Consider the following 26,514-nt stretch of genomic DNA (forward strand, 5'->3'; position numbering starts at 1 on the left):
TTTTAAAACAAACCATCATAGAGATTTATCTTGAGCAGGAAGAACAGTCAAGCAGAGATCCTGGAGATGCTTAAATATTTTTTAAATGGCTCTAGGAAATACTATATCATTTCAGTTGAACTGTACAATGAAAATATCTTAATTCTGCTTCCAGATATATAAACATTACCTCATTAATCCAGTTACTGAAACTGAATAACAGTATTGCATTTTATTCACATTGTTTCAGGCAATATCATGTATGCCTAAGGGAGTCTATTTTGTAAGAAAATCCTGAATATATCACTACTTCAGATTTATGGGGTACAATGGTTATTATTTGCTCTGTTATTTAGGGTGTATATATGTGCATATGTGTATATGTTGATTTGCTATGCTGGATAGCTGAAAAGAAAACATGAAATATTTTCTGAAACGTGCAGTGTTATGATTTACCTGCTAGGTACTTATGCTTGAGGAATTTCAATGTTTTTAGCAGACTTTGTCTTCTATGCTGTAGGTCAGTATTTTTGCTGCCCTTTGCAACTAGTCTAAGATGTTGCAAAATATAAGTAAGATGTGTCATAGTGTAAGATGTTGAAAAATGTCTAGAATTTCATGGGCAGTATCACTGGGATCTGTTGGGTAAAGCTTTGGGAGGCTGGTCAGGTCCTTCAGGTGCTTGACAGACACTATTCCTTGCTTACAAACGTTTTAGTGTGTAGATATAAGTATGTGTGTATATATATATATAAAGCTTTCTTTTTATCATAGGTGTAAATCTGGAGAATGAGAGTTGGGAGGGAAATTGAACCTGCTTTTTCTGAAGTGTTGCCTGGGAAAACAACACTGAACAGCTGTGTATCTTGGGAACTGTTTCCTCATCTCACATTGGAGTTGCTTTCTCAGTTCCAAGATTTCTGTGTTAGCAGTCTTGTAATTTTGTGGTGCAGGATAGAATTCAGCAAAAGAGCATAAATCACCATTTTCTGTTTAGTCTTTAAATCACAGAATTATCCCCAGTGTGAGTGCCTCCTTTGGGAAACATAAACAAGATAGTGGTTTCTGTAGTCTTGGTTTTTTCCAGTGCTTTCATCCTCAAGAGTAGTGGAGTCATTTAGGATTGAAGAATTTTGTTACGGGTAACAGAATTAGTGAAAGTATTTAATGGGGCCCTGAGGCTTTCGTCAGGCTTCTTTAAGAATTTCCAGTACCAGAAGTGCTGTTTATGAAGATACACAAAGCTTGTGTAAGACAGGAAGCATGGTTAACCTCCTCACCCATTCACTTCCCCCTGCATGTGAAGTGAGACTTGGGTAACAGTGTGGCCTCTGTATGAAGAGGCTTTTTTTAGGATACAGAAGAAATATAGATAGAGATAGAAAAAAGGTGGAGTTTTGTGATGTTCTTGTTTTCTTCAAGAGCTGTATTGCAGATTAGGCAGAGAAAAAAATTTAGTTATTCTAATCACAATTTTTCATCTTGCAAGATTCTTGTGAGGTTGTGTTGTTAAACAGAAGCATGCAATGACCTTAAATTTGCTTTTCCCAAAGGGACCTTTGGGTGTCTCTTGTCAGCCTTCAAAAAGAAACTTATTTAGCCTTCTTTATAGAACATAAATAGTTACACTATGAGCTTTTGCTGTAGATATCTGTACAGTTTCGTTAAGAGCTGCTGTTAATATAGTTGCAATGTAATTTGTCTTTCTCTACTTCCCTTCCCCACAGCCTACAGCTGGGAATGCTGGGCACTGAGGGGTGTTCTGGATGTTCCTGGCAGGCCATACCATTTACTGTTTTGCTCTTGGAGGGATTTGAAGACATATCTTAAAAATTTTAAAATTTGTAGGCTTCACAAGGTGGCCTTCTGGATAGGTGAGAAACAGACTTCTTACTGTATCTGATATAATTACATTTTTAAATTGCACTGGTTCTGTAGTGTCTGCAGATAGGGTCTTGTCCTTTCAGTCCCCTAGCCTGTGTTCTCTTCTGCTTTTAGGTACTTTATGTATCTACTGCATAAAATTCTGCTTAACCTCAGTGAACTGTTTTAAAATTAAGTCTAGCTTAAACACTGGTGGAAATGTAGCATAATACTTGGCAGAAGTGTGGTTACATTTAAATTTAGATTTTAGATTACATTTACATTTAGATTTTAAAGTGATGTTGTGTAAGATGCAACTAAAAGGAGGTGGTCACACTCAGCCTTCTGGTTTTGCCATGTCTCTTGTGGATGACAGAGCTGTCATCACTGAGCTGCTCCAGCATGAAGGTGCCTTCCAGAAGCAGCCACCTAAAGAGGTGCCTAATTGTAACTGACTTCTTAGTGGTGCTGTTAATCATCTTCTGCTCATGCTCTGAGAAACAGCAACTCTTACCTCCTTTTGGCAGCACTCCTGGTCAGCTCTCCTGTGCTTTGTACCATGGGTAGTAGGGAGTGGGCTGTATGGAATTTTGAGGAGAACAGTTGGCATTGTGAGCTATGTTAGAGTTCACTGGATTGAAGAAAACACAGGTTGATAAGAAGCTAGACATGCACCCTTAGGGAAGGTTTTTCTGGCTCACAAATAAAATTGCCTGCCTACTGCTTGCTTTTGCCTGTATGGTTTGTAGCATGGTGTGCCATGCTACATTGTGTAGTCTATTTCTGGTAAGGGTGATGTATGTTTAAGGGGAAAGGTGATACCTGCAGGAACATGCTTTTGGAAAGGGGCAATTTTCCCCCTCTGAGAGATTGGAAAGCACTATATAGCTAACCAAGGGAATTCTGTTGGTAATACGCTGGGTCCTCTGTGGGTACACTGAATACCTGTCTGCTTGCACTGTATCTGAACTATTAGTTGCATGTTCTGCAGTTTTTGCTGCATGCCTCTAGGCATTGGGCTCCCCACTCTTGCCTCCCCAAGGAAATGAACCTTTTTGCCTCTGCTCTGGGGCTTTGAACAGGGTAAGAGGCTGCGTAGATATTCCTGTTGGCCTTAGGTTCCCCATGGTAAACTCTCATGCCCTCAGTGTTAATCCAGTTTCCAGACTGTGTGTGGAAGGGATTTCTTCCACCCCACTCTGCACCTGACAATCTGATTATGTGGAGGTGAGTTGTTCAGTGTAGGTTTTTGGTGGTTTTATTCTGTCCTACTCTGTAGTCTGAGCAAGGAGTGTTCCCTAGGATCATCTGAAATTTGAAGATGTATGTTACTTATGCTTTAAGTCTCTCACGCTATTCTGCTGGTATCTGTGGGATTCCTCCTGTTGATTTATGTGAGAAAATCCCAAGGAGAGCAGCAGGAGTGGTTAGGAATTTGGGGAGGAGGGAGATAATTGTCCTTATGCTGGAAAACCTTTGTAATGTAAATGAGCCATAAATCAGCTCTCTGGGTGTCTTAATACTCTGAGTATTTCCCTGTGAGACAGCAGTTTCTGGCACAGAGAACTTGTCTTGTATAACGCTTAATTGTACTGCTAATAACTTCAGGCTTTTGCTACTATTTTTCTGGACTGGCTATTTTTATTTCAGTAGGTGTAAGCCTAACAGCTAGCCAATCACTGGTAAGTTTAGCTTAAATTATATTATGGTTTCGGCATAACAGTGCATTTCTGTCATGGATTTTTGCTTTCAGTAATGCTTCTATAAATAAATGTCTTGAAGGTGTTAATCACATGTTTCAATCAGACAATCTTTAAAAGTCAAATCTTCTCAAGCAGAAGATTTATCTGCATGTTCACTATCTGTTAGTGAGCTAAACGTTAAAAAGATGATGCTGCTCTTTCCACCTGGACCACAGCAGGTGCTGCATGTAGCAGTTCTGCTTGTCTGAGGCTGGGAAGGATTTTTTATTGTTTCAGAGATGTTCTGTGTTATAAATACTGCCAAAACTATATATATATATATATACATATATATATATATATTTTTTTTTTTTTTTGGCAATTCTAAACTACAGCATATGACTCTGGTCCCATGGACAGATGCATTTGAGCAATTTTATGCATGTGAGGAACCATACTGTTAGGTGTTACAGAACAGTGAAAGCTGCTTGTAGGAGCTGAGCTGTCCAGGCATGAGTGGTGGGAGCAGGTCCAAAGCGCTATGGCTACAGGGAGAAGTGCCAGAGCATCAGAGGGGAGGGGAAGCTAGGAGCTCCCTACCAACCTGCCATGGCAGGGGTAGGACCCAGCATGCCAGGAAGCTTTCCTTCCCAGCCCAGAAGGGAATGCAATAGTGGGCATAATGGCAGGCAGCAGGACAGAATGTCACAGAGCAGCTTCCTTATCTGGCTTGGGCTAGCTGGATTTGGTAGGAGCTCGTTGGCCTTGAAAGTACCAGGAGGCTGAAGGTAGCTCCTGGCCTGCTTCTCCGCCCTCCTGTTCTGCATCTGCAGGGAGGAGGCAGCAGCACTCAGCCTCCTGCGTGTGCTGCAGCCTGGGTGCTGTTGTAAGGAGCGAGGCCGCTTGGTGTTGAGCAGAAGGGCTGCCTTACAGGATTAAATTCGGGAGCACTGTAACTTCATGGTTTCCTCAGCTTATTATTTTAGTTCAGCTACTGCCTCAAGTGCAATGAGACCTCATGGACTTGCTGAGTCCAGAGAACATGGAGATTGAGTAGAGCCTCTTGTGTCTTCCCATTTTCCATCACGCTGACAGAGGGCAAGATTTACTTTTTGCTTTTTCATTTTCCCTGAAGCAATTGCTTCTCTCCCAGCCATATACATTTTGATTGTAGGTTAAAAGTTTCAGCTGAAGTGAAAATGAAAAAATGCAGACTATTCTTCAGGCAAAAATAACTGCATAAATAATATAATACTTGATATAAAACCAACAGAGGAGTTTTAAGATACATTAATTAGTACACATTTTATCTCTTATGAATGTAATTGAGGACTACTACACTACTGTAATGGTATGGCTGCTGGAAAATATTAGACAATGTCAAATTCTCATTTTAAGGTATAAGCTTGCTAGAAGTTGTACGTGCCTGCCATGTGACTGTCCCATGCAGACAAGCTTTCCCTGCCTTGTCATCTTTATACCTGTGGCTAATGGGTTTTCACTACACTATTAAAAAAGTGGTGCCCTATTATTTTGTATAGAAGATGATGCAGACACCTGTTCTGGGTGTAGATTAATCATGATTCTCAGTTACGAAAGATCTATTGTATGAGACAGTAGCAGCCATTATTCTAAACACTGAAACAACAGATTTCTTTTTTCCCTCATGTCAGGATGGCTGTGTGTCTTTTCAGAGCTTTAATCCATGTAACAACATCTTAAGTGCACTTGGACATTTCTTCTGTGCTGCATGCTAGTTCATGGGAAGTCTGTTCAGGAAAGCCATTAAACTGCTTAAAATAGGTTGCAAGTTGTTTGAGGACAGTGAATACAAACACAGAAATAAGATAGGCAGTTGGTTGGTTGAGATTTGTTTTTCGCAAGTACTCTGAAATACTTGAAATAAAACCTTTTTTTTTTACTCATGTTGCTGTGCTTTTTGCTGTAATTTTTTTTCCTGAATAGCTAAGTTTTCAACTTATTTGTAGGCCTGTGTGCAGTATCTCTTATCCTGTGATCTCCAGCTGTTGCTAACAGAATCATTGAGAAATATGTGGTGACATTTGGATAATTTTGGTGTTATTATGAAAGTTACCATTTATTGGCTTCCTTTTTAGTGCCTTTTTTTAAAAGAAAAGAAAACACTTTGATCTTGTGTATTAATAATACAATTTTATTATTTATTACTAATTATTATTAATTAATTTTTTCTTTGTGTTTTTGGTTTTTTTAACTACTTTTGTTTACAGCTGTATTAAATTGATAGATTGGTACAGTGATGAAGAGCACCTCAACATTTAAATGGTAATTTGCAAAGTAACTTTCTTAGGAAGAGCAAAGGCTAATGCAAAGGCAGGTGCTTTAAATCCAAGTCCCCTCCCTCTCTAAGATATCTCTGTTATTAGTCAATTAAATAAAGAAACTGTTGAATTTTTGACTTTACTTTGGTCTCTGACTTCTCAACCATAGCCAATTTTGGATCACCCCAACTCTTTTGGTGAGCAAACACTGACAGGTGAACTTCACTTACTGAGTTGTGTCAACTTACTCAGCATTAAGATCCTTTTTACTGAGAAAACAACACTTTATTCTCTCTCTGCTGCTGTTGGAGAAGTAGAGTCACTGTTTCCTTTTTGCAGCAGGGGAAGCTGCCCATCTTGCAGCCCTCGGGAGTGCCAATGTTTATGAGAATTTCCCATCATCACAGCACCTTTTCTGGATAAATGGGAAGAATCTGCCATGACCACTTCAGTGCTCCTGTCCAGAGGTCTGTTGGGCATGGTGTGGTGTGTGCCTGGTTTGGCTTCCTGGCATTCTCTTTTCACTGATCTCAAGTTATGTAACAGAGAACAACCAAGGCTGTTGCTTGACAAGCCCTACTATCTCAGTAAAGTGCCTGCTTGGAGGAGCAGTCTTGCCTCTGTTTATGACCTTCTCCTTTTGTGTTGACACCAATGGTAGCACAGCCAAGTGGGATCTAATGGGGGAGTGAATTTTGAAAATTTAATTTTAATTTTTTAATTTAAATTAATTTAAATTTAATCTTGAAATTCAATTTTGAAAAATTAATTCATGTATTGGTATTTTTGCTGGGTTACCTTTAGCCTACATAGTTTCCCAGATCTGGTCCCTGTGCAGCTGCAACAAATGGGTTTGTGCAAGAATGAGGACAGCTCCTGGGGCCAGAATCAGTGGTGAGCAGAGAGAGAAGCACTTCAGAAGTGGCTTAAAGGTGCTACTTTGAGCTACAGGCTTTGAGACAAATCTCCTTTCCCTCAAACAGCATCCTGCTCTGGAGGTTTGCTGTGCTTTTTGCCTCATTACTGTTGCACTCACCATTCTTGATTTCTGCTGGGGGCCAGGCACAGATGCTCAAGAATTAGGGGAGTGGGAATAAAAAAGGGAGTGCATGTAGGTATCCTTTAGGAGTCTGCCCACATGTGTACAGTCTTCTAACAGTTTGCCATGTAGATTCCTTCTGAGAAAACAAACAAACAAACCCCTAAAACCAAAACAAATGAACCAAACCACCAAAACTGAAAGACTGTGTTCTCCATGGCCCTGTCATGATGAATTTTCATATTTGCTCTTTGTACCTTTTTATATCTTTGGCAAAAGAGCATGCCTAAGCTGTTTATTTTTATCTGCATTTTACTTTTACCTGAATTTTTGAAGGAATTTAATTTAGTATCTTTAGTACTTCTCATATAAGAAATACTAAGATAGCACTCCTTGAACTTTTTTTCCTGGAGGTGGGTTCCAGCTACATTACTGCTGCATGGTGTGTGGCACATTTCCTGTGAGCTTTGCTTTAAATGACCATTGATTTTCACCTACTGTTTTATTGCTTCCTTGCAAATGTTTATTGCCGTTTGAGTGACTGAGTACTAAATTTCTTTCTGACTGTTTTCAGTCAGTTTAATCAATACTAAAACTGCTTTCTGTTATCAGGAAATTTTGTTACATAGGTGATCTGAGAAAGTGGGTATGGAGCAACCACGGTATGGAGCAGCACACATCCCCCAGAGATTTCCATGTACCCTATTGTTGTCTTCAGGGTTGTTCTCAATTCTTGCATGTTTCCATATGTTAACTGAATATTAATTTTAAAGGACCTTCCTCTTTTTTCATGGAATTTGAGTTTTATGAAAAGTGTTTGGTTGAGGCAGGGAGTGAGGAGTTTATCAAAGTTTTGGAGAAATGTGAGATGTGTGTTAGCCAGCCTTATGAGCTTATTGTCTTCATCAAAATAAAAAGGTTTTGCAATGGTGTGACTCCTTCTGTGCAGCTTCTCCATAGCATCCTCCTGTGCTGTGTAACTGTAGTTCCCTTTTTCTTGCAGTTTCACTCAGCTGCTATGGAGGGGAGTGGTGGCTGGAGGGGCTGGCATGAAGTGGGAGAGGATGGCTGGGAGCCAGCACTGTCTGGAGGTGACAGGGCAGGGCCATCCTCCCTTACCAGGGCTTCAGTGCAGGGTGAATGTCTTGTTGAGCCACTTTGAGAAGAATTCCTGGCATGTGTTTGGGGTGATGAATGAACACCACAGAGGAGAGAGTATCTGGCATTGTCAGCAGAGGAAAGCAGGAGAAGCATGATGGGAGTGTGTTAAGAATCAAGATGGTATTTGTGACAAAATCATTCTGTGGTGCTGCCCTGATTGAATAAGCCTATTAAGTGAACTTCTGGCAAAGTTAAAGGAATCATCCAAAGGAAAGGTTTCTTCATCATGCCTTCTGCCTAAGGCTGTTCTTTGACAGCTTGCAGTAACTAAGGTTGTAAGGGAGAGAATCAAATAGATGTCTAAAGCAAGCAAAATAGCTTTCCAGAATCCTTTTCCTATGGAAAAGATTTTATTAAATTGTTGCTATAGCAATGGAGTGCTGAATGCATCATAAACTTTTTTGCTAAGGAAACACAGAAGATGGGGATACTTTTGTCTTTGACAATGGAAAGTTTGTTTAAGGTGTCTGGGAACATTGTAGTCTTAAATTTAGGAAAATAAAAACTTTATGACAGCTCAAAACCCTTTTGAGTTTTACTCAGGGAAACTGGTATTATTTCCACCCCCATAGTAAACATAAAAGATGTTAGATGGGATATCTAAAATTCTCTGATCTAAGTCAGAAAACTGGGGAGTGGAGATTAACATATTTTACTTAATCTAAGAACTCATTTTATCAGAAAGTACAGTGTCTTTAAAATTCTAGAACTGTACTACAAATCCTTCCCTCCACATTACAGATGATGAAGCAGATACAGTGACTTGGTTTTTAAGCTAATGGCAGTACTGGCAAGAAAACCGACATACCCTGGGTTGTCAGGACAGCACTTCACTCTCTGGAGCATGCCAGCTTTCTTGAGCATTGCTACTGGCTGACCATCTGTGAAGTGTGGTGCTGGTCCTCATTGTCAATCAGTAACAGGAGTTCCAATAAAAGTGGAAATTTCCAGCTTTGACCTGTGCTACTAATATCAGAGCTTCCAGGAGTTGTTTCTTGTCCTTTTGAGTGACCAGGTTATGGACATTTTGGAGTGTCTGCAGCTACTGTATTGGAACCACTCAGTTATCCTTGTTAACTTTTTCAGATTTTTTTTTTTCAATAATTTTTTCCTCCCTGTGGTTAGTTCTTTAAATATCTGGCAAAAGATGTATTCTCTCCCTTAAATTTGCCTTAATAGTCTGTTTTAATAGTAAACATACAGCCTTGTGGCTTGCTTGTTTCCAAAACAGGACATGTGCCAGCCTGAAATGGCTGGTGTTCCATGGAGTGTGCTGCCTTGTGGGGTGGATGCTGTTCACTTGTAGGAAGATTTCTGAGGGTGAAATGGCTTTGTATTTGTTTCTGTGCTGAAGTGAAAGTAGCCGCACTGGGGAGGTCTGGGTAAAGTGTTAAGGTCTGGTAAGCAGTCTGACTTCCTTCGGCTATGCAAGCAGCAGTGATTTATTTTGTCTGAGATTTGCTTATTCTTCAGGTTCCATCGGAAGGGATGAGAGTACAACCATGCCAGGAGCTGGCTGAGTTGTGCTGGCTCTGAGCTGGGTGAAGGGGAGAGGGGTGATCTGTGCAGGCTGGGAGAGAATGGTTGATTAAAATCAGAGTAATGGGTGCCTAATGGAGATTTTTACTGTAAGATTTCTGTAGGGAAATATGGGGGATTTTTGACATGAATTTCATTTATTTAGGTCTTCCAGATGGGTGGAGAAAGGCATGGAGGGTAGAAAGAATCTAGTATATATTATAATCAGTGCAGAGATTTAAATTAAGATTAAAATGATTAATTCTGAAGTAAATAATTGGGTGCATATAATTTTTATATAAAGGAATCTTAATGAGAACAAAACAGATTAAGGTGTTTGAAGTGTTTTGAAGGGTTTTTTTTTAATCTTATTGTATATATATGCATAAATAGATTAAAAAAAAAAAAACGGTATTTGAAGGTCATGATCTGTTTGTGCTCTGCAGGATGTTAAGATGATTGTATGCCAGGTATCAAGGCACATTTTAGAGGATACACATTGTGGAAGATTTCCAGAAAGGAAAACTTCGGCTTGTCAGCTGAAAGATAAAAAAGATTTCTTTTCCCTTCTCCCTTCTTTTGTTTATGTTTTCGGAGGGCCACTTTATTAGATGCTTTTGTTTCTAAAGCAAGAGTTGTACATGGTGTATGATCTTTATTAATCTAATACATCATTAAAAAATGTGCCTTACTTAAGAGTTTTTTAGAACATCCTATGATATGGACCTAGTGCCCTTGGACTGTAATATTATGTAGTGAATGAGATAGTATTGAATTGTCTGTTAGACACTTCTATTGGATAAATGTTAAGCAAAACAAAATGAAGTTTCTAGGAAAAAAGTTGCTGTAGGATTTCTGTGTGCTTATTGTCTCAGTGTCAGAGTTGCTTTACTGGTTGCTTGTAGTTTCTTGTGGGAGTTGGGCAGATAACATCACCCCTCTTTTCTCTGAGCAGTTTTGGTTTTACCCTAACCACCCACCTTGTATGTGTAATGGGAAGTTCAGGCTGTTTTATTGTAAAAACTAGTTATTTGCCTTTCATGGGCAGTCAAATGGAGTTGGGTCTGGAAGATGAAGTATTCATTTCTTAGAATCTTTCCTAGTAGCCATTTCTTAGAATCTTTCCTAGCTCTTTTCCTCTAAGTCAGTGCCCAAGGTATTAAACAGTCAGTTGCAATGAATTTAAGTAAGCACTGCTAACCTTGCATTTTACCTGCCTCCTCTGTGACTGTCCATTTCAGATCATTAGTCTTCATTAAATTAAATTATCTTTGTATTGTAGTACATTTTGCTTTTGCTGGTAAACTTTGTATTTGGGCAAACTTAGAAAATGGCTTACTGATTGTTACTCAGAAAGCACTTGAGGGGCTGGAAGAGGATCCCTCTGTATAAACTCAGAAGAAATGTTTTGCCTGTCAGAATCAATTGGCTTGAAAAATGTTATCTGGTGTCTAAATGAAATTACAGATATGTAAGACTTTCTTCATAAACAGGAGTGTTTTTACAGGTAAAGATGTCTGTTTATCCTGCCCTCCCTGTTTTTTTCTCCCCCAGCAGCTTTCTTAGTGGAAAGCAACATATCCATCAACTGATACTGAAAGCCAAGCATTTTCTGCAGCAACACTTTATGAATTCACTTTATGCATCTTGTTTTGCCTGAAAGGCTGCTTTAATTGCAGAACATGATGCTAATCAAATTGAGGGCTTATTTTTTGTTGTTCAGCTCCCTTTTACTTTCATAACTATTTAACATTCAAAACTAAATGTTGGATTTGTTCTCCTTAGAAACTGGACAAACCGACTCAAAATCTTCAAAAGTAGTTGAAAAAAGAAATAATTTTAAAAACTGTGTTCTTAAAACCATTGTCCATAGCAGCTCTTGTCATGAAGGGAAATACCTGAGAGCTGGGAGAATAGTAGATTAGACTTTCAGCCCCCACCTTCTTTAGGGGGGTGACAGGTTTGAAATCTGAGCAGGACTGGCAGCTTGTGTGGGATATACAGATCAGTGTGTCCAGTCTATACAGGTCAGAGAAAAGGGTGAGTGGAGGCTGAAGGAGGTACCTCAAGAGGATGGAGTTTAAGATGTAGTAAGCTCTCCAGCTGTGCTCTTCATAGCACAATCTCTGCTGCACTCTACCAGTGTGTGTTAATAATGAATTGTCTTGTGTATACAGGGCTTTGCTTTACTTAGAGGGTGCATAATGTCAAAAAGCATGGTAGGTTTGAGGCTGCCATTATGGCTTTAAATGTTGTTGAAGGCTTGTTTTGGTTCCTTGGGATATTACAGGCAAGGCTTTTCAGGAGTGGTGAATTGGAGGGGTTTGGGTAATTTTTACCAGACTTTAGAAAACTCTGGAAGAAGCCTCTTACAAGCAGAGATCATAACTCTTGCAGTTACTCTGAGTCCTGTCTGGAATGTCATGGATACTTGGTCTTAATTTAGTCTTTTTTATTATGCCAGGGTTAGCATTTTTGGAGTTGGATGTTCATGGCCTTGAAACAGAGCAGTGGGCAGGAAGCTTGGCACCATCTGAAAATTTGATGCCTGCCATGGGGATGGAATAGAAAATATGGAGTGCCCAGATTGTTGATCACTTGTACCTGAAAGATGCTGGTGGCACTGTCCATTCACAGAAGCAGCAGCTGTGTGTTGGGAATGCTGTGTGTTGTGTAATGAGCCCCCAGTGCGCTGTAGCAGTGGGAATGCAGCAAGGTTAAACACTGATGACAAGAACCAGTCACTTGCATTGCAGTCAGTTCATACTCTCCTTTCTCCATTCATTTTTTCTATCATTAATGGACCAGTTCTGTTTTAGCTCTTTATTCTGAAAGTTGCCAGGGGCATCTTTGAAAACTCCGGTTTAAATGAGAATGTTTTAAGGAAAGTACAGAAACTGTTCATGTTATCACAAGGACTATTGACCTCTAGAGAAGTTTTTCTCTTCTTTTTTTCCCCCTGCCAGAAAGGGTTCTGTGTTTCCATTAGTGGCTCTTTTGTTGTTTTGAGATACTACGTTCATACTACAGAAAGCTTACTTAACAGAGTTTGTGATCAAAACAAATACTGTGAATCTGAAGACAGAAGTCTCTGATACAGTGTGAGTAGAAATGGGGTGCCAATGGATGCTTGCTACTTCTCACCTACTGAGGCAGATGATTTGGGTATCCTGTGATGCGCACACACACACGGGAAGGGCATTGAATCACTAGAGCCAGAAGTTGGGAATGTGGCTCATTTAGAAGTCTGGAATCGGGTATAACCGTGGTAGGAATATGCCATTTCAGTGTAGAGGGCTGCTTTGCCAAGATTTACACTAGAGCTAAATGCACACATTGTGCATGCAAAGTGTTTGTAATGTTCTGGGATTGCTACAGCAGCCTTTCATAAGGGCTGTGGCTTATTAGTTAAAAATAGGCCTCCTTTGCATATGCAAATTTTCATTAATCTAGTTTAACCCTTAGTCAGTTTAAACATTTCATTTGTTATATAGATGTAGTCACTTTTATAAATCCCTGTATGATGTTTTCATATGTAGTTAGGACTGAATCCAGAATTTTCATATGCAGTAACTGTCTCTTGCTGGGTAGAGCACAAGCTTCTACTACTACTTGTCTTACAGATCTGTGGGTTTGAATGAGTGGGGAACCACAGCATCCTCACTGGGTTGGCTGCAGAATGTGAATCTTCCTATTTTGGGAAGCATTAAAGAAATATGTATACATACGTGTGTGATAGACACAGTTTGTAAGACAGTAGTTTGAAGTGTTTCACTGGAAAGTGTTGGTCACATGTACTCTGAGAAACTGACCCTTCTGAGTGTAAATGTTTTAAATTTGGAACTGGTTTTAATATTTTGATTTTTATAAAAGGTGTGTAACCTGAAGCGTCTTTCTAAAATTTGCAGTTGCTCTATGTATTTATTTTTATGTTGTAGTCTAGAAGAATACATGAACAGCATATAAACATAAGTGGTGGAGAAAGAAATCTCTGAAATTTCCTGCATTATATTAATAACTTAATTATTAAGTTTTCACTTATGTAAGCTACTGCTGTGAGCTCATGTAACCTTTTCCCATTTGTCGTGACTCACTGTATTTCCTATGCGTAATTCTTCCTGTGCACAAAACAAAGGTTTTGGCATCAACAAGATAAATATACTACTCACTCCCTTAGGTACCTTGTAACCAATAAGTTAATGTACTGAAGAGATGACCATTAGATAGATTAATTTTTCACTTTGTATTGTATGAGTCAGTGATTAACTGGGAACTATTTTAGTGACAGTGACCCTCAACCCACAAAGTCAGTCTTCACTCTCACTAAGCAAATTCAGTGCTATAGATGGTGATTTAGCAGAAAATTCTGTGTTAGGATTCCTGAAGCATCCATCTCACTTGAACTGTGCTTTAAGAAGTCTTCTGAAAAGAAAATACTCTTGTTGCTATAGTGATAAGTTGGACAATTTATAGGCAGCTCATTAAGATTTCTCTCAGAAAAAATCTAGGCAGCTGGAAAATGTTCTGGCACAAGCAGTTTGTGGCCACATTGTTAATGTTGCAGAAGGAGCTCCTGGATGACACTAGGAATACCAGCTAGCGTGGGCTGTGCCAAAACAGCTGTGGAGTATAAAGAGATAACCTTGGATAAAATGGAAAAAAGTAACAAGTTTATATGAGAACAGATGGTTTTATAAAACAGGGGCAGTGGACTGTGGAATTGTTGTTAGCTGTTGTGTTATAGCACATTGTGGTCTGCGGTTTTATTTTATACTAGCTTCCTGAAAACATGAATTCGGTATCTTATTTTTATATTTAGATGTATGGTCCTTTTAAAAACCCCCAGCTTTTCGTTGGTTTGTTTGTTTGTTTTTCCCTGTTCCTTCTCCTCAGTAAACAACAATGAAAACTTTACTACCTTTTTTATTATTCTTGAGAAGGTGTCCTTGAGATTACAGTGTAATGGAAGAAGGAGTATGAGGTAGGATCATCTTAGTTATCAAGTTCCTGATGCCCAGTGTGTGATTTTTAAAGGGTCGTAAAGAATTCTGATATGAAATTTGTTTTTAAAAAGATCAGTTCAGAAAGTGAGTTAACTTGTCTCTACAGTTCAGCTAAATCTTAAAATGGGTTTCTTTTCTTTATGCACAGGTTGAAAAAGAAAAGGCAAGTCAAACAAACCACCGAGGCTGTCTCTGCTAATTCCCCTGGATCTCCTGTTTCCAAAACACCTTCTGAGAAAGATGATGAAAGTAAAGTTATTTTGGAGCAAATCAGTTCCTCTGAAGAGAACTGTAAATTTCCTGGGGAAAAGGAAACTGCTCCAGACAAGGAAAAGAAAAAGAAAAAGTACAATCAACTGAAAGACATCAGACGCACAGAACTTAAAAGATACTATAGTACTGGTGAGTTATGTTAATGCTGTAGTATTTTAAAATATATTTGTTTTGATAGCTTGCTAATGTTTCTCATAGTCTGTAAGCCTTTCTTAAAAGGATAATTAATTTGGATATCCTCCCTATAAAAGCAAATAGAATTATATAGTTCAAAATACCTGCTACTTACTTAAACTTTGCATTCTCACAAAAATACCTATATTTTGTTTCTCAGTTCTAAAACTCGGTGTTGTTATAGGCAGCAGTTAATTTATTATTGGATATTATTTTAGTTATTTTTAAGATCATTAAGATAATGTTTTATGGGGTTCAGTTTTCTTGGCAGGGCATTTCTTTCATAAATTGATGTATACGGCTTCTGTCTTAATTCATATTCATGTATGTCTGTTGAAGTATGAGGAAGTAAGTAAATTAACTACATATTTTTAAACAAGATGTCAAGGGGCCTGTGTGATGGCTTGTTTCCCCTTCACCCCCCAGCTGTCTAAGTATCCCAATTAATTATAAATTCCTTTTTAGATTTTCTTTTTTGCAAGTACTTCAGAAAAAAATTGATTGTATATTAATGTATGAGTCATATACACATCTGTTTGCAGTTCTGGATTGTAATTAGTTAGATACTCTTAATTTATTTTAAATATGATTTATGAAATACTTCTCATTCCAGATTTTGTCTTGGTATTTTGTTGGAAATTAATTCTTAGATTTGGAGAACTCTGGTTCCATCTTGTAAGGAATGCTTTCCCAAAGAGAAGAAATAGCAAACAGAAAACTGTAGCTATCCCTAAAGCAGACTTCTTTACTCCTCACACAGTGTGTGCATGGATGGAGTCCTTCTAAGGAGAAAAAAAAAAGAAATTTGCAGCGACAATGTTGTGTACTGAGTGGTCGTGCAACAACCAGAGTGCTTTTTATGAGGCAGTATAGGCCTTGCTATAAAGAAGAGAAACCCTGGAGTAATGCTTCCTGGCAAGCTCAAGGATTTATAGTGATTTATTGATCAGGCTGTAACTTGTGACAGATTTGAATGTGATGAGCTGAATAATTTGAGAACTAAAAGAAAACTTTCTTCTCTGTCTGAAGTTCTGACTATTGTTCTAGAAATCTGTAAAAGGAAAACTGGAGAATTGTTAATGAACAAACCTGTAAATTTTTTCTGCTTTGGTAGTATGCTGATATAAAAAACCCCAAACACATGAAGATGTAAACTTCTTCTGTGTTCCTAGTAAAGTGCTTCTGCTAGAAGTACTTGTTGTTTTGTACCTAGAGGAATTTAGGGGTTTGTGAGGTAGCTGAATTTTGTTTCTCATGTTTTTCAGGAGTTACATTTAAAAATTCTGCAACAGTTGGCACTTGGGGTGGTGAGATGGGGGGCAGTGGGATCACTCCCTATCACTGAAGAATGTGGCAATGCTAGCTAAGCAGAATGTAAAGATGTCTTTGATGTCTTTGAGTTGTCTTTGACTTGTGATCCAACCGTCAGTACAAACTCAGGTTTTACTTACGTCGTTTTTCATAACTGTTCCTGGTTTCATGTGGACAAGCATCATTGATGAGTGAGCATCACAACAGACTGACTTAAAATGCTACTGAATTCATGTAGCTGCACAGAGTTTCTGGGTTCTGGAGAAACACAGAATTTTTGTTGAGAAATAGTTTAATGCTGCTGTTGAGCTGAGCACAGACCAAACTGGCAAAAACATCCTTCTTTTTTAAATGCCTTCTTTCGGTTGTTCCTAAAGGCTTTTACCCAACCAGAGCATCAAATTGCAGAAGTGAAAGTTTAAATAGAGACAGAAAAGAGTTGATTGTGAAACAAGTGCAGTAGCTCCACATGCAGCTTTCAAAATGAAGTCTTTTCAGTAGAATTGCTAGTTGGCCTGACACTGGACTACATGGCTTATAGTTCCTTCACCCAGTGCAGCTATAGCTTGCAGCGTTAACTGCTTAGCTGTTTGTTACTGCTGCTCTCCAGAAAGCTGCCACCTTTGCCAACATCCTGAGTAGTTTCTGAGAGCTGTCTGTGCAGCCACAGCAGTCTGAAAGAGCTGGACTTGTTTAAGTAGTTTGCCTTTTACGTGCGTGTAGCGTGGCAGAGGACAAACCATTCTGTCTCGCTGAGCTGAGTTCTGCCAGGTGTACATTTGGCAGTTCTCTGCTGGAAGAACTGCTGTGTCAGCTGCAGTGGTGGGAAGGTACTGCCAAATCTGAAAAGACTGTATCGTTTCATTGTTGATATACTTTCACATGAAAGTGTCTGAGAGGGAGTATCCATGCATATATGTCTGTTTTAATTATTTAATATCAGGGATGCATATATTTCATTTCCCTCTCCCCCCTTCCCTTTTTTTCCCCTCTGACTTGTCCCATTATTGATGTTTCTGAAGGGCTTGAGAGCTTTGATGTCTGTTTCTGCCCAACTATCCAGCTTTGACTTACGTCTAGAACATGGCCGGCAGCTTGGAGCTAGATGATCTTTAAGGTCCCTTTCAACTCAAACTGTTCTAAAATTCTAACTTTATGAAAACCTGATACAGGAATTACTTCTTTTTTTTTCTCGAAATGCTTTCTGTACTTTATCAAAATGTTTTTCTTGGAAGAAAAATGTATTAAATGTAGCAACAGCCTTGCAGATTTCCATGATACGCCCAAGCTTTGTGGTTTAGTGGAAGTTCTGTCATTAGATTATTTGAGGCCAGAGGAGTTGTGTCTGTCAGTCTAACAGAATGAAGGCCACTGTCCTGTGAATAATCTCCCTTTCATATTTCACAGGACAATAAATCCTTCTTTATTTATTTTTCTAAAAGACGGGGGAAGGAACATAACATCTCGTTATAATTTGTTCCTTGCACACCATGTCCCTTCATTAGAGGCTTGTGAATGTGTTTGTCTTTTTGAATTTTTAAATGTAGTGGCATCCTGACTCCCACTTTGAATGCTGCGCTTTTTAATAGATTCCCACAGGCACCAATGCTGTCAGGAGGATTTTGTTGACTTAGTAAATTCCTCTTCTCCGGTGGAAGGACTAACACGGCTTCTGAAGGCTGTGCAGAACTGGAGGCGGTTATCCCTGCCAAGAGAGCGGTTAAAAGACTTGGGTTATTTGAGGAAGGTGGAAGCGCAGCGGTGCGGCGGGGAGCTCCTCTCCTGCATCCAGGTGCGGCGTTGTGTTAATGCCGGCAGCCGGCGGGGGGCGCCGCCGAGCCGAGGAGGAGGAGGAGGAGGAGGTGCGACTGGCGCGTCCTTTAGGAAGGCCTCCTCCAGCATCCCTCTCCCAGCCAAGACTGTTCAGTGCAGCATATCGGCTTGCACTTTGGTGGCACCCTTACAAATAACTTGAAGGTATACAGGAATGATAATTTTTTCTTGAGGCACTGCTAAGTGGCTGAATAGGTCCTACTGCCTTTCTCCAGTGTAGTCTCATAGCTTCCTTTCCTCTTAGCACTTGCACTGCTCTTCAGTGCAAGTTCCAGAATAATTTGCAACATTCAGTATCCAAATCTCATCCTATAAGACATTGCCTTGCAGATACAGCCCTTGTTCTCTTGCCTTGAAACAACAGAGATGCTAATACTAATTGTTGTTTTCTCCTGAAGATCAATGGAAATAACACTCCTTTCTCCATATTTTTGCCACATCTTTTGGCTTATGTGGTAATCTGCTTTTTAACTTTGTCTTACTCTTTCTGCTGTTGTTGCTGCAGTAAACACCTTTCAGACTTTCGAAGATATGTCTGTCTGGCACATTACATGGGTTGTGTAGATGCTCTGGCTGCTGTACTCGGTGCCCAGGATGCTCTCTCCTTCTTATTGGGATAACTAAGCTGACCTACTTTTGCAGCTTGGCTGAATGGTTCTGACATGCTCTCTCTAGGAAGCCTGTTTTGATTGAAAGATGTTGATTTGACTCCTGTGAGATTAGGAAACCACAATTCCTGTCAGGGGTTGCTGAACTAGATGAAAACATTTGTGTTGTGCCACTCAAGACACTGAAGCAAGTAAAAGTGTAAATTTCTGAAAACAAGCAGTGTGACAGTGGTCAAAAACTACACTGAATTTTATCCATATATTTATTCCAGCATGATATAATGTGTCTTTCTATCAGATGTGCATCATATTCCACTGATTCTGCTTGAAAATCTAAGCAGGCAACATCTGTGAGGAATTGGTCTCCATTAAAGAACATGTCATAAAGAAAAGTTTAGTTTAGGTGGCTTGTTGCAAATCAAAAAGTTACTTTGGTCAACAAAATAAAATCCAGTTGCTTCTGCTCTGTAGTCATAAAGCCATCCCTTCCAATTCACTGCATGGTGCTCAAATTATGCAGGAGTGGGAGGTGAGAGTAACAAAACCCCCTCTATTGTAGCCCTGATTTATATAAAACGAGCAGGACTCCTAAACACCATGAGAAGGAAAGTGGTATATGTCCATTTAATGAGATAATGTATCACATGTTGAGCAGGAGGTGCCCTAGGGGCAGAAAGCAGATATCTTTTTTTTTTTACTTGTTCTCCCTGCCATCCCTTGAGCAGGGAGTGATACAGGAGCAGTGCAGCATGTGTGCAGTTGCCAAGCTTCTGAATGTTATGGGCAAATGACCAAGAACAAATTTTAGTAAGTAAAACAGAGAGGGCATAGCAATTTTCATTACTCATTACGTGGTGAGATTGGCCCTGACTGGCACAGAAACAGCAGAGGCAGCTCCCATGATATCAGAAGTACTTTATTTCAAAGATGGAAGTTGCTTGCAATGCAGTAAACATTTATAGAGAATTTAAATGGAATGGAATGGAATGACACTTACTGAACACACATCGCATAATAGTTAGGTCATCTGCTAAGTAGGCTTAATCTGAAGTGGACTTTTCAATAAATATTGAGTTAAAAATGGAAACTTCCTTCTGCTTATCAGTCCTGGTTTTGTCTTTTGTATTATCTGATACAGAACAGTAAGATGCAGTTAAGGACATAATTAAGGTGCTACTCATTAAGAAAGAAGAAAGAATTTTAAAAAAAAGAAAGTCCATACAAATTTTTGCTTGTAGATAGCTAACTGTAATCAGCCCTAATCCCTGGGGGCTTGATTTGGTCAGCCCTATTTGTGTAGCAAAGTACTTTCTATTCTAAGTAATCCAAGTGATTTACAAAGTGGGCTACTCAGTGTTGTGTTAAGTTGCTTAATATAGCAGAAAGAACAGGATCTATATTTTCCCAGGTTCTGAGACTTTGCCTAATGTTTGTGCTTCAGGCCAGAAATGACTGTAGATTTAATGAGGGGTGAAAATGGAAATAATGTTTCTTTCAGAATGAAGATCTCAAATAAAATTGAAGAAGCATAGTAGGAGGAAGTCAATTTGGTTATAATTGCCTGTGTAGAATACCAAGGGGATTGGAAAAACTTGCATATGAGTGTAAACTGAAGGTACTGACTGGGCAGTGGCTGGTTGGGAAGCTTCAGGAAGCTGGTTTATTAGTATTGGTTATAGAAACCATGTGGAAATAATAAAGTAGACAAATGACTGAAAGGCAGCTGTTTTCAGGTGGCCTGTTCTGGAATGAGAACAAATGGTCTTGAATCCCAGTGGATCAGTGTTAAGGCCACCAGGTTATATTCAAGCTGTGCTGTTAACAGATGTTTGCTAGAAACAGTTGCACAGAGAAGGGATGCCTCATCCATAGGCAGGAGAATTCAATCTAGAAGTACCAGTAATAATGTTGTTAGCATTTAAGTTCTGAAAATTTGCATGGAAATGTCTTAACATTGGCCAAGCTTCCCATGGCACACATGGGAACCTAATCTTGAAACAGAAGACTGAGCTGTTTTTAAGTCTGCTTTTAGAAGGAAATGAAGCTATATGGATATATAAAACCAACTTGTAAACTCACCTGTTGATAGTCAGTAATCTAATGTATGTTTCAAGTAGGAAGCAAGGGAATTGAATGAGAAAGTAAAGGAATGAACATGAAAGCTGTCCAGGAACATAAAAATGAAGATATTTCTTAACTGTGTTAAGAACAAAAGAGAAACTAAAAATAATTTTAGCTCAATATGTGATACTAGCACTTGAATTTTCAGTAATTTTCTGGTGCTTCTGACAGCAAGGAAGATGAAAGAGTTGTAATATTTCTGCCAGGGATAATGAAAGGAAATATGTCTTTGTGGTTAACAAGTTCATCACTTCCAGGATCCACTGGCTTATCATGCCTGGGGTAGTCTGGCTTTCCTAGGTTGTGCCAGCTGCCTGCTGAGTCTTGTGCTTGCTGAGCACATGTGTCCTGTGAAGTTAGTCTTGATTACCTGCAGGGCACGTGCAGCTCTTCAGAGGCAGTCTTGATAGTGTGTCCTGTGCTGGGATAGAGTTGGACGTTCACATGTCTTTCTCTTCCCTGTTTCCTGGGAGTGCTGTCAACCAGGCAGATTGAATTCTTTGCCTCTTCCCCTATGCAGGCTTCTCCAGAGCCTGTACCCTGAGTGCCTGTGGAGCAGTCCTCTGCAGCACCCATGTGTAATCAGCTCTCTCCCCTTCCCAGTGACTCACCATAGCTCTCTTGGGATTGCTGCCCTTGGGGAACAGGCAGAATAGTCTCATTTTCATTTCAGACATTCTTCTCTAAGACAGCTATATTCATTAGCCAAGTATATAATGAGCACAATATAGTGCATTTGAAATCATGTTGCAGATCTTTTTGGTCTCCAAGCAGAGGCATGAGAGTCATTTTTAGGGTGTCTGCATAACTCGGGCTGGTATCCTCAAGGCAGGCTATTAATTTCTCTTCTTCACAAAGTTCCCATATTGTACATGAAAAATACTGTTAAAAGTTAATATAAATGCTCTGAAAAGCACCATTGTCTTCACCTGCATTTAAATAATAACACAAAGTTGAGCCAGATCCTTTTGATTGTGTAATGCCTTCACTTCCAGCTTTCTCTACAGAAATTTCCTAATATCTTCACAGTCTGTTGTGACGTCTCTGTTGCAACTTGTTGGGTCACGCTTGGGATTGGTAGCATGTATAAACTGAATTGCTCTTTTCTATGGCTTCTGTGGAGCTGCTTGATGAAGTGATGACAGTCAGCAGTGCATCAGATGCCGATGTCATCTTCAGACACAAAAACAGGGTGTGTGTCCTGTATCTTTAGAATCTTTTTGGTTTTCATTTCTACGTTTAACCTATGACCTTGTAAACACCAATCAGTAGACAGGACACTGCAGTGCTTGATTTTAGGAGACATTGTCCTGGTTGACTTACACGGCATAGCCTTCCCAGGCAAGTTGTGGTGTGTTCAAGCAGCAAAATAAATGAAGAAAACCACCATGTGTAGTGTTAACAGTTTTTTAAAATGTCCACATTTTCTCTTGTGATGCCTAAGTATTCCTTCCCTCAGATGTTCTTTGATGACAGGCTGATCTTCCTTACTCTGTATTGTCCTTGAGTACCTGATGTAGTGGATAGTCAGAAATTTTATGGTGATACTTCTACTGAAAGATGTGTTTAGATGCTGACATGCTCCTGAACAGGTTTCACAAGTAATGCTGTCAAGACCACAAAGGAGCTAAAGCTACTTCTTGGGGATGAAGTAAATAAAGAGGAAATTTAAGTTCCTTAAGTATTTCTAGTTTTTCATGTAGAAGCTGTAGTATGTGAATATTGCATGAATATAAATAGTCAAATTTTTATTGAAGTGTGCCCAAAAATACCTGACAACAGGAGGAGTTACTACCTTTTTTATCAGTTCTTTGAACTGATTGTCATTTTTCATTGAGGCTCTGTATTTTTTGGTGATCTCTTTATTCCTTTGAAAGAATTGCACGGAAAATAATTAGTGGACGATCAGTTTTTATTGAGAATGGAGAAAAGTTATTTCAGGCATAGATACTTCAGAATCATGTGTCTGGATCTGTACTGATCAGGGAATTGCTATTTTCCTGTGTCAGGAGAAGTCTCTCTAATGAAGGAGCACAAGTGTGGTTGTGATGGATGACACCTGCCCTTTTGTTTCAAGTGCCTTCAGCAGTAACAAAGGAGGAAGCCAACTGATATGATTCAGTCGAATAAAAATACACAGAAGTAAGGTTGAGGGCTTGTCAGGAAACTGGGGAAAGCAGGAAGCAGAAAAGAAAAATACATACCTGAGTTGGTGAGAAAGTGTAGGGATGTTTTTATTTCTCTTTTAACATGGAAGCAGTTATCTGAGTCCGGAATGTTTCTGTCTAGCTTGCTGGTTTTCTTCAGGGAGATAGGTCTGATCAGATAGCCAAAAAACCTTTTTCTGTACCGCCTAACTGCTGCATCTGGCCAAAGGAGGGAATGGGACTGAAGTGTCTTTCTCAGAGGATGCTGCAGCTGAAATGTCAGTGGGTGGAAGGTGTCCCAAACCAGGAATTTGAACCCTTTGGGGTTCACCCACGCTTGACAGGACCCAAAAGAAAGACTTTTTATTTAAAACTAGTAATTTTAATGTGAATGCTGTTCAGTTCATCACTTTGAGAGTCATGAGAAAAGCTGGAAAGATGCTTTAAATCACAGTTGCATCATCCTATGCACAGCTTTGCACATAGCAGAATTGCTGAAAGTTATTAAAAGTCAGGGTAGAAAGTAGGAATGGAAAAAAATTGTTCAGATAAACTGATTTGTCTTCCCCCTCCATTGTCCCAAGAAGGTCTTTCATATTCTTGAGATATCTGTGTTTAGAATCACTTAAGTGATACTTACTGTACTCCATCTCTGTTACCATAATTGGTATCAGTCCTCATTCATTGATAAGGAAACTACCACAGGAAGCCTTGTTTGCTTAATTTCTTATCCATACCCTGATTAGGTTACTCTGAGGGATAATTGCTCTCCCCCAAGTTTATTGTGTTTCAGATTCTTTTAAGCTACCTGTAGGTTTTCACTCCTTTGTCCTGGTGTTTGGCTAGGACAAAATATAATTTTATTGCTTCTAACAAATCTGTAATAGAGATGTGGGTCTGGAATGTCCTGAAACAGCAGTGACGTACTGAGCAGTGTGGAAAAATGATTAGTGTGTGATGTGAAAAAACGACTAGTATCATACAGGTTTAAGGAAACCCTCTTTTCTGTCACCACCACATTGGTTTTTTTCAAAACATACTGTTTTTTTCATATCTTAAAATCTGTGTTTGGTTTTACTTCCTCAATCTCAAAAAGAATGTAGTAGAAGAGGGAAAGCTAATAAGAAGGCCAACCTGTGTGATCAAAGAAATAGGAGAGTCCAAAGTATCACAGGATTAGTCAGTTGGAAAAAATGAAGTAACTAAGAAAATATGCTGGAAATCTGTGACATCATGAATGGTATGCAGAAAGTGAATAATGACTATTTATTTGTTCACTCTTAAAATAGCATTAAATAGGATGTTCAGTGAAATTAAGTATGAAGTACAAGAAGGCAAGCACTGCTTTATGAGCACATCATGTTAGTGTGGGTTCATTGTGTAGTTCATTGGCATAGAATTGGTGTGGAGCTCTTGAAAGAACAGAGCAGTTCAGTTACTGAACAGTTACAGTTCAGTACTGTTACTCTGGGAACTCTGTGATTTCTAGAAGCCAAGGAGCTAATCAGGGGAAAGATTTCCCTACTTACATGTGGTCTAAATTTTTGGTAAGACAGAAATTAATGAGTAAAATGGACTTTTGCACCAAATATGCCATTGCCTCTATCCTCTCAGGCTACTGAGTTTGTTTGCCAGGTGTGGAAAGTGGTCAGTCCTTTGTCCCCTTACTTGCTTCAGCATTCCTGCTAGCACAACCAGCCATGAGGCTGAGTGGTGGCTGGGGACCTCTGCAGCAGGTTCGGCTGTCACTGTCAGCGCTGCCACAGCTCACACTGATTTGGGCTGGGCAGGTTGGTCTGTAGCATCGGTGCTGATGGTATCATCCTGCAGGGGTGATGGCCTGTCCTCCATGTGGCAGCCCAGGAGACTCCTGATGCTCCTTGACCTATTCTATCTACTTACAGAGCTATTTACACAGTTGCAGAGGTGTAATTCTCCTATCATGCGTCAAGGTCTTTTGGGTGATAAACTGATTGACCTCTTTATCATACTCCTTCAATAGTTGCTTTCCAAATTACTCTTAGGTAACTCTTTTTTGTAAGGTTTCCTGTAATATTGCTAAATGAAACGTCAAGAGTCTGCTAGGAAACTGTGATACAAATATATCATTAAGGGCAGAAAAATTCATATTCTAGACCTGTTTTCAGTAAGCCTGTATTTTATTGCCTGTTCTCACTTGGCATTCTTTTTCTCACTGCTTATTCTTTTGCTATTTTTATATAATTCTTAAATTTGCAAGTTTCCCAAAACCAGAAAGGTTCAGTCCACCCACTCTGCCCTTTGCCTAAAAATGCGGTGTGATCAAATTTGCATTAACACCTAGTCACTTCTCATGGGTGTGCAATCCTATCTTCAGTGTACATGCAGTGCAGGAAAATTTGGGAGGCAGAATCATGAGTCATTTCACCACTAAGCAAATGTTCAAGATCAAAAAGTAGCCAAAGGCAGTTGTTTAAAGCCTGTGGAGCTCTTCATCTAGTTCTGACTGAAAGAAATGTGGTTCCTGAGGCTTCCATCGTGCCTGCGTGTGCTCTGCATGTCTTTGTGGTTATACTAGAGGTACCTGCCTTCAGATCATGTCAGAAAACATTTGGCTTCCTGGAGGAGAAATGAGAGAAAGTGAGGGGAACTGGAGAGTCAGAATATTGTGGTGTGTTGTTTTGCCAGACTTTCCAGTCACTGCTGTAAACCGTTCATGTAGAGCATGATCTGTGACCTCAGCCTCACTACATGTGCACTATGTGGGCTTAGCAGTACCTGTCAGGTTTAATGGATTCATTGCAATTTTTTCTTCTTAAGGTGTGAAATTTTTAATTTATGACTTTAAATTTTTATATGCACAATTAAAAACATAGACTAGTCAAGAATTCACACTATTCAAATAATTAGGATGTGGTTTTGAATTGCCCAAACCTGTCTAGTAGTTAGGCACAATATATGGACAGTGTTCTCAACCCTTTGTTGCTGGCTTAGAAAAAGAAGGGGCAGTGGGGGTAGAAGAAAAAACTATCCAAACACAAATCCAACAATATCCAAATATGACAAAATGTCAGATTTTGGTTTCAGGAGACAAATTCGCAGACTGCGACTGCTTCTTTCAGCCTGTACCTAAACAGACATACAACATGTGTTTTTGCACATAGGTGTGAAAGAAAAGTGTCTAATTGTTCAACTTATTTAGGATTTATTAACATTTTTTGACAAGAAAAGCATGGTATTTTTTTTAATCTGAACTCAGCTTTTCTTTCAAACTTCTCTTTCTCTTGTCTTACAGTTAGAGTTTTTCAACTATGTGTGCATATTTAGTTCACTCTTCTCTCTTGTACCATGCTTGTGTTCAGGGCCCTACTAAACAAACAGGTTCACAGTCCTGTCAGCCAAGAACTAGAGTATATTATATGTCCCCTGTGAATACAGTATTTCAGGTTATAGCATTTTCCTGGATAGTATTTTTTAATCTCCAAACTTAGCAGGCAATGCAATTGGGAGGACCTGGAAAACA

General features: G+C 39.3%; 1 protein-coding gene across 5 annotated transcripts in view; it reads left to right on the forward strand.

Moving 5' to 3' along the window:
- NCOA7 (nuclear receptor coactivator 7) overlaps nucleotides 1–26,514 on the forward strand; it is a 77,055-nt gene that overhangs the window by 24,179 nt on the left and 26,362 nt on the right. For 4 of the 5 annotated variants that reach the window (XM_058835908.1, XM_058835912.1, XM_058835911.1 and 1 more), the window contains exon 3: nucleotides 14,694–14,947. In XM_058835908.1, coding sequence (XP_058691891.1) covers nucleotides 14,694–14,947 — 254 coding nt within the window. Of the gene's footprint in view, nucleotides 1–6,163; nucleotides 6,292–14,693; nucleotides 14,948–26,514 lie in introns of all 5 variants that reach the window. The other variant, XM_058835910.1, reaches the window with a different exon arrangement.

This window comes from Poecile atricapillus, chromosome 3 (genome assembly GCF_030490865.1).
Source record: "Poecile atricapillus isolate bPoeAtr1 chromosome 3, bPoeAtr1.hap1, whole genome shotgun sequence".
Classification (NCBI taxonomy): Eukaryota; Metazoa; Chordata; class Aves; order Passeriformes; family Paridae; genus Poecile; species Poecile atricapillus.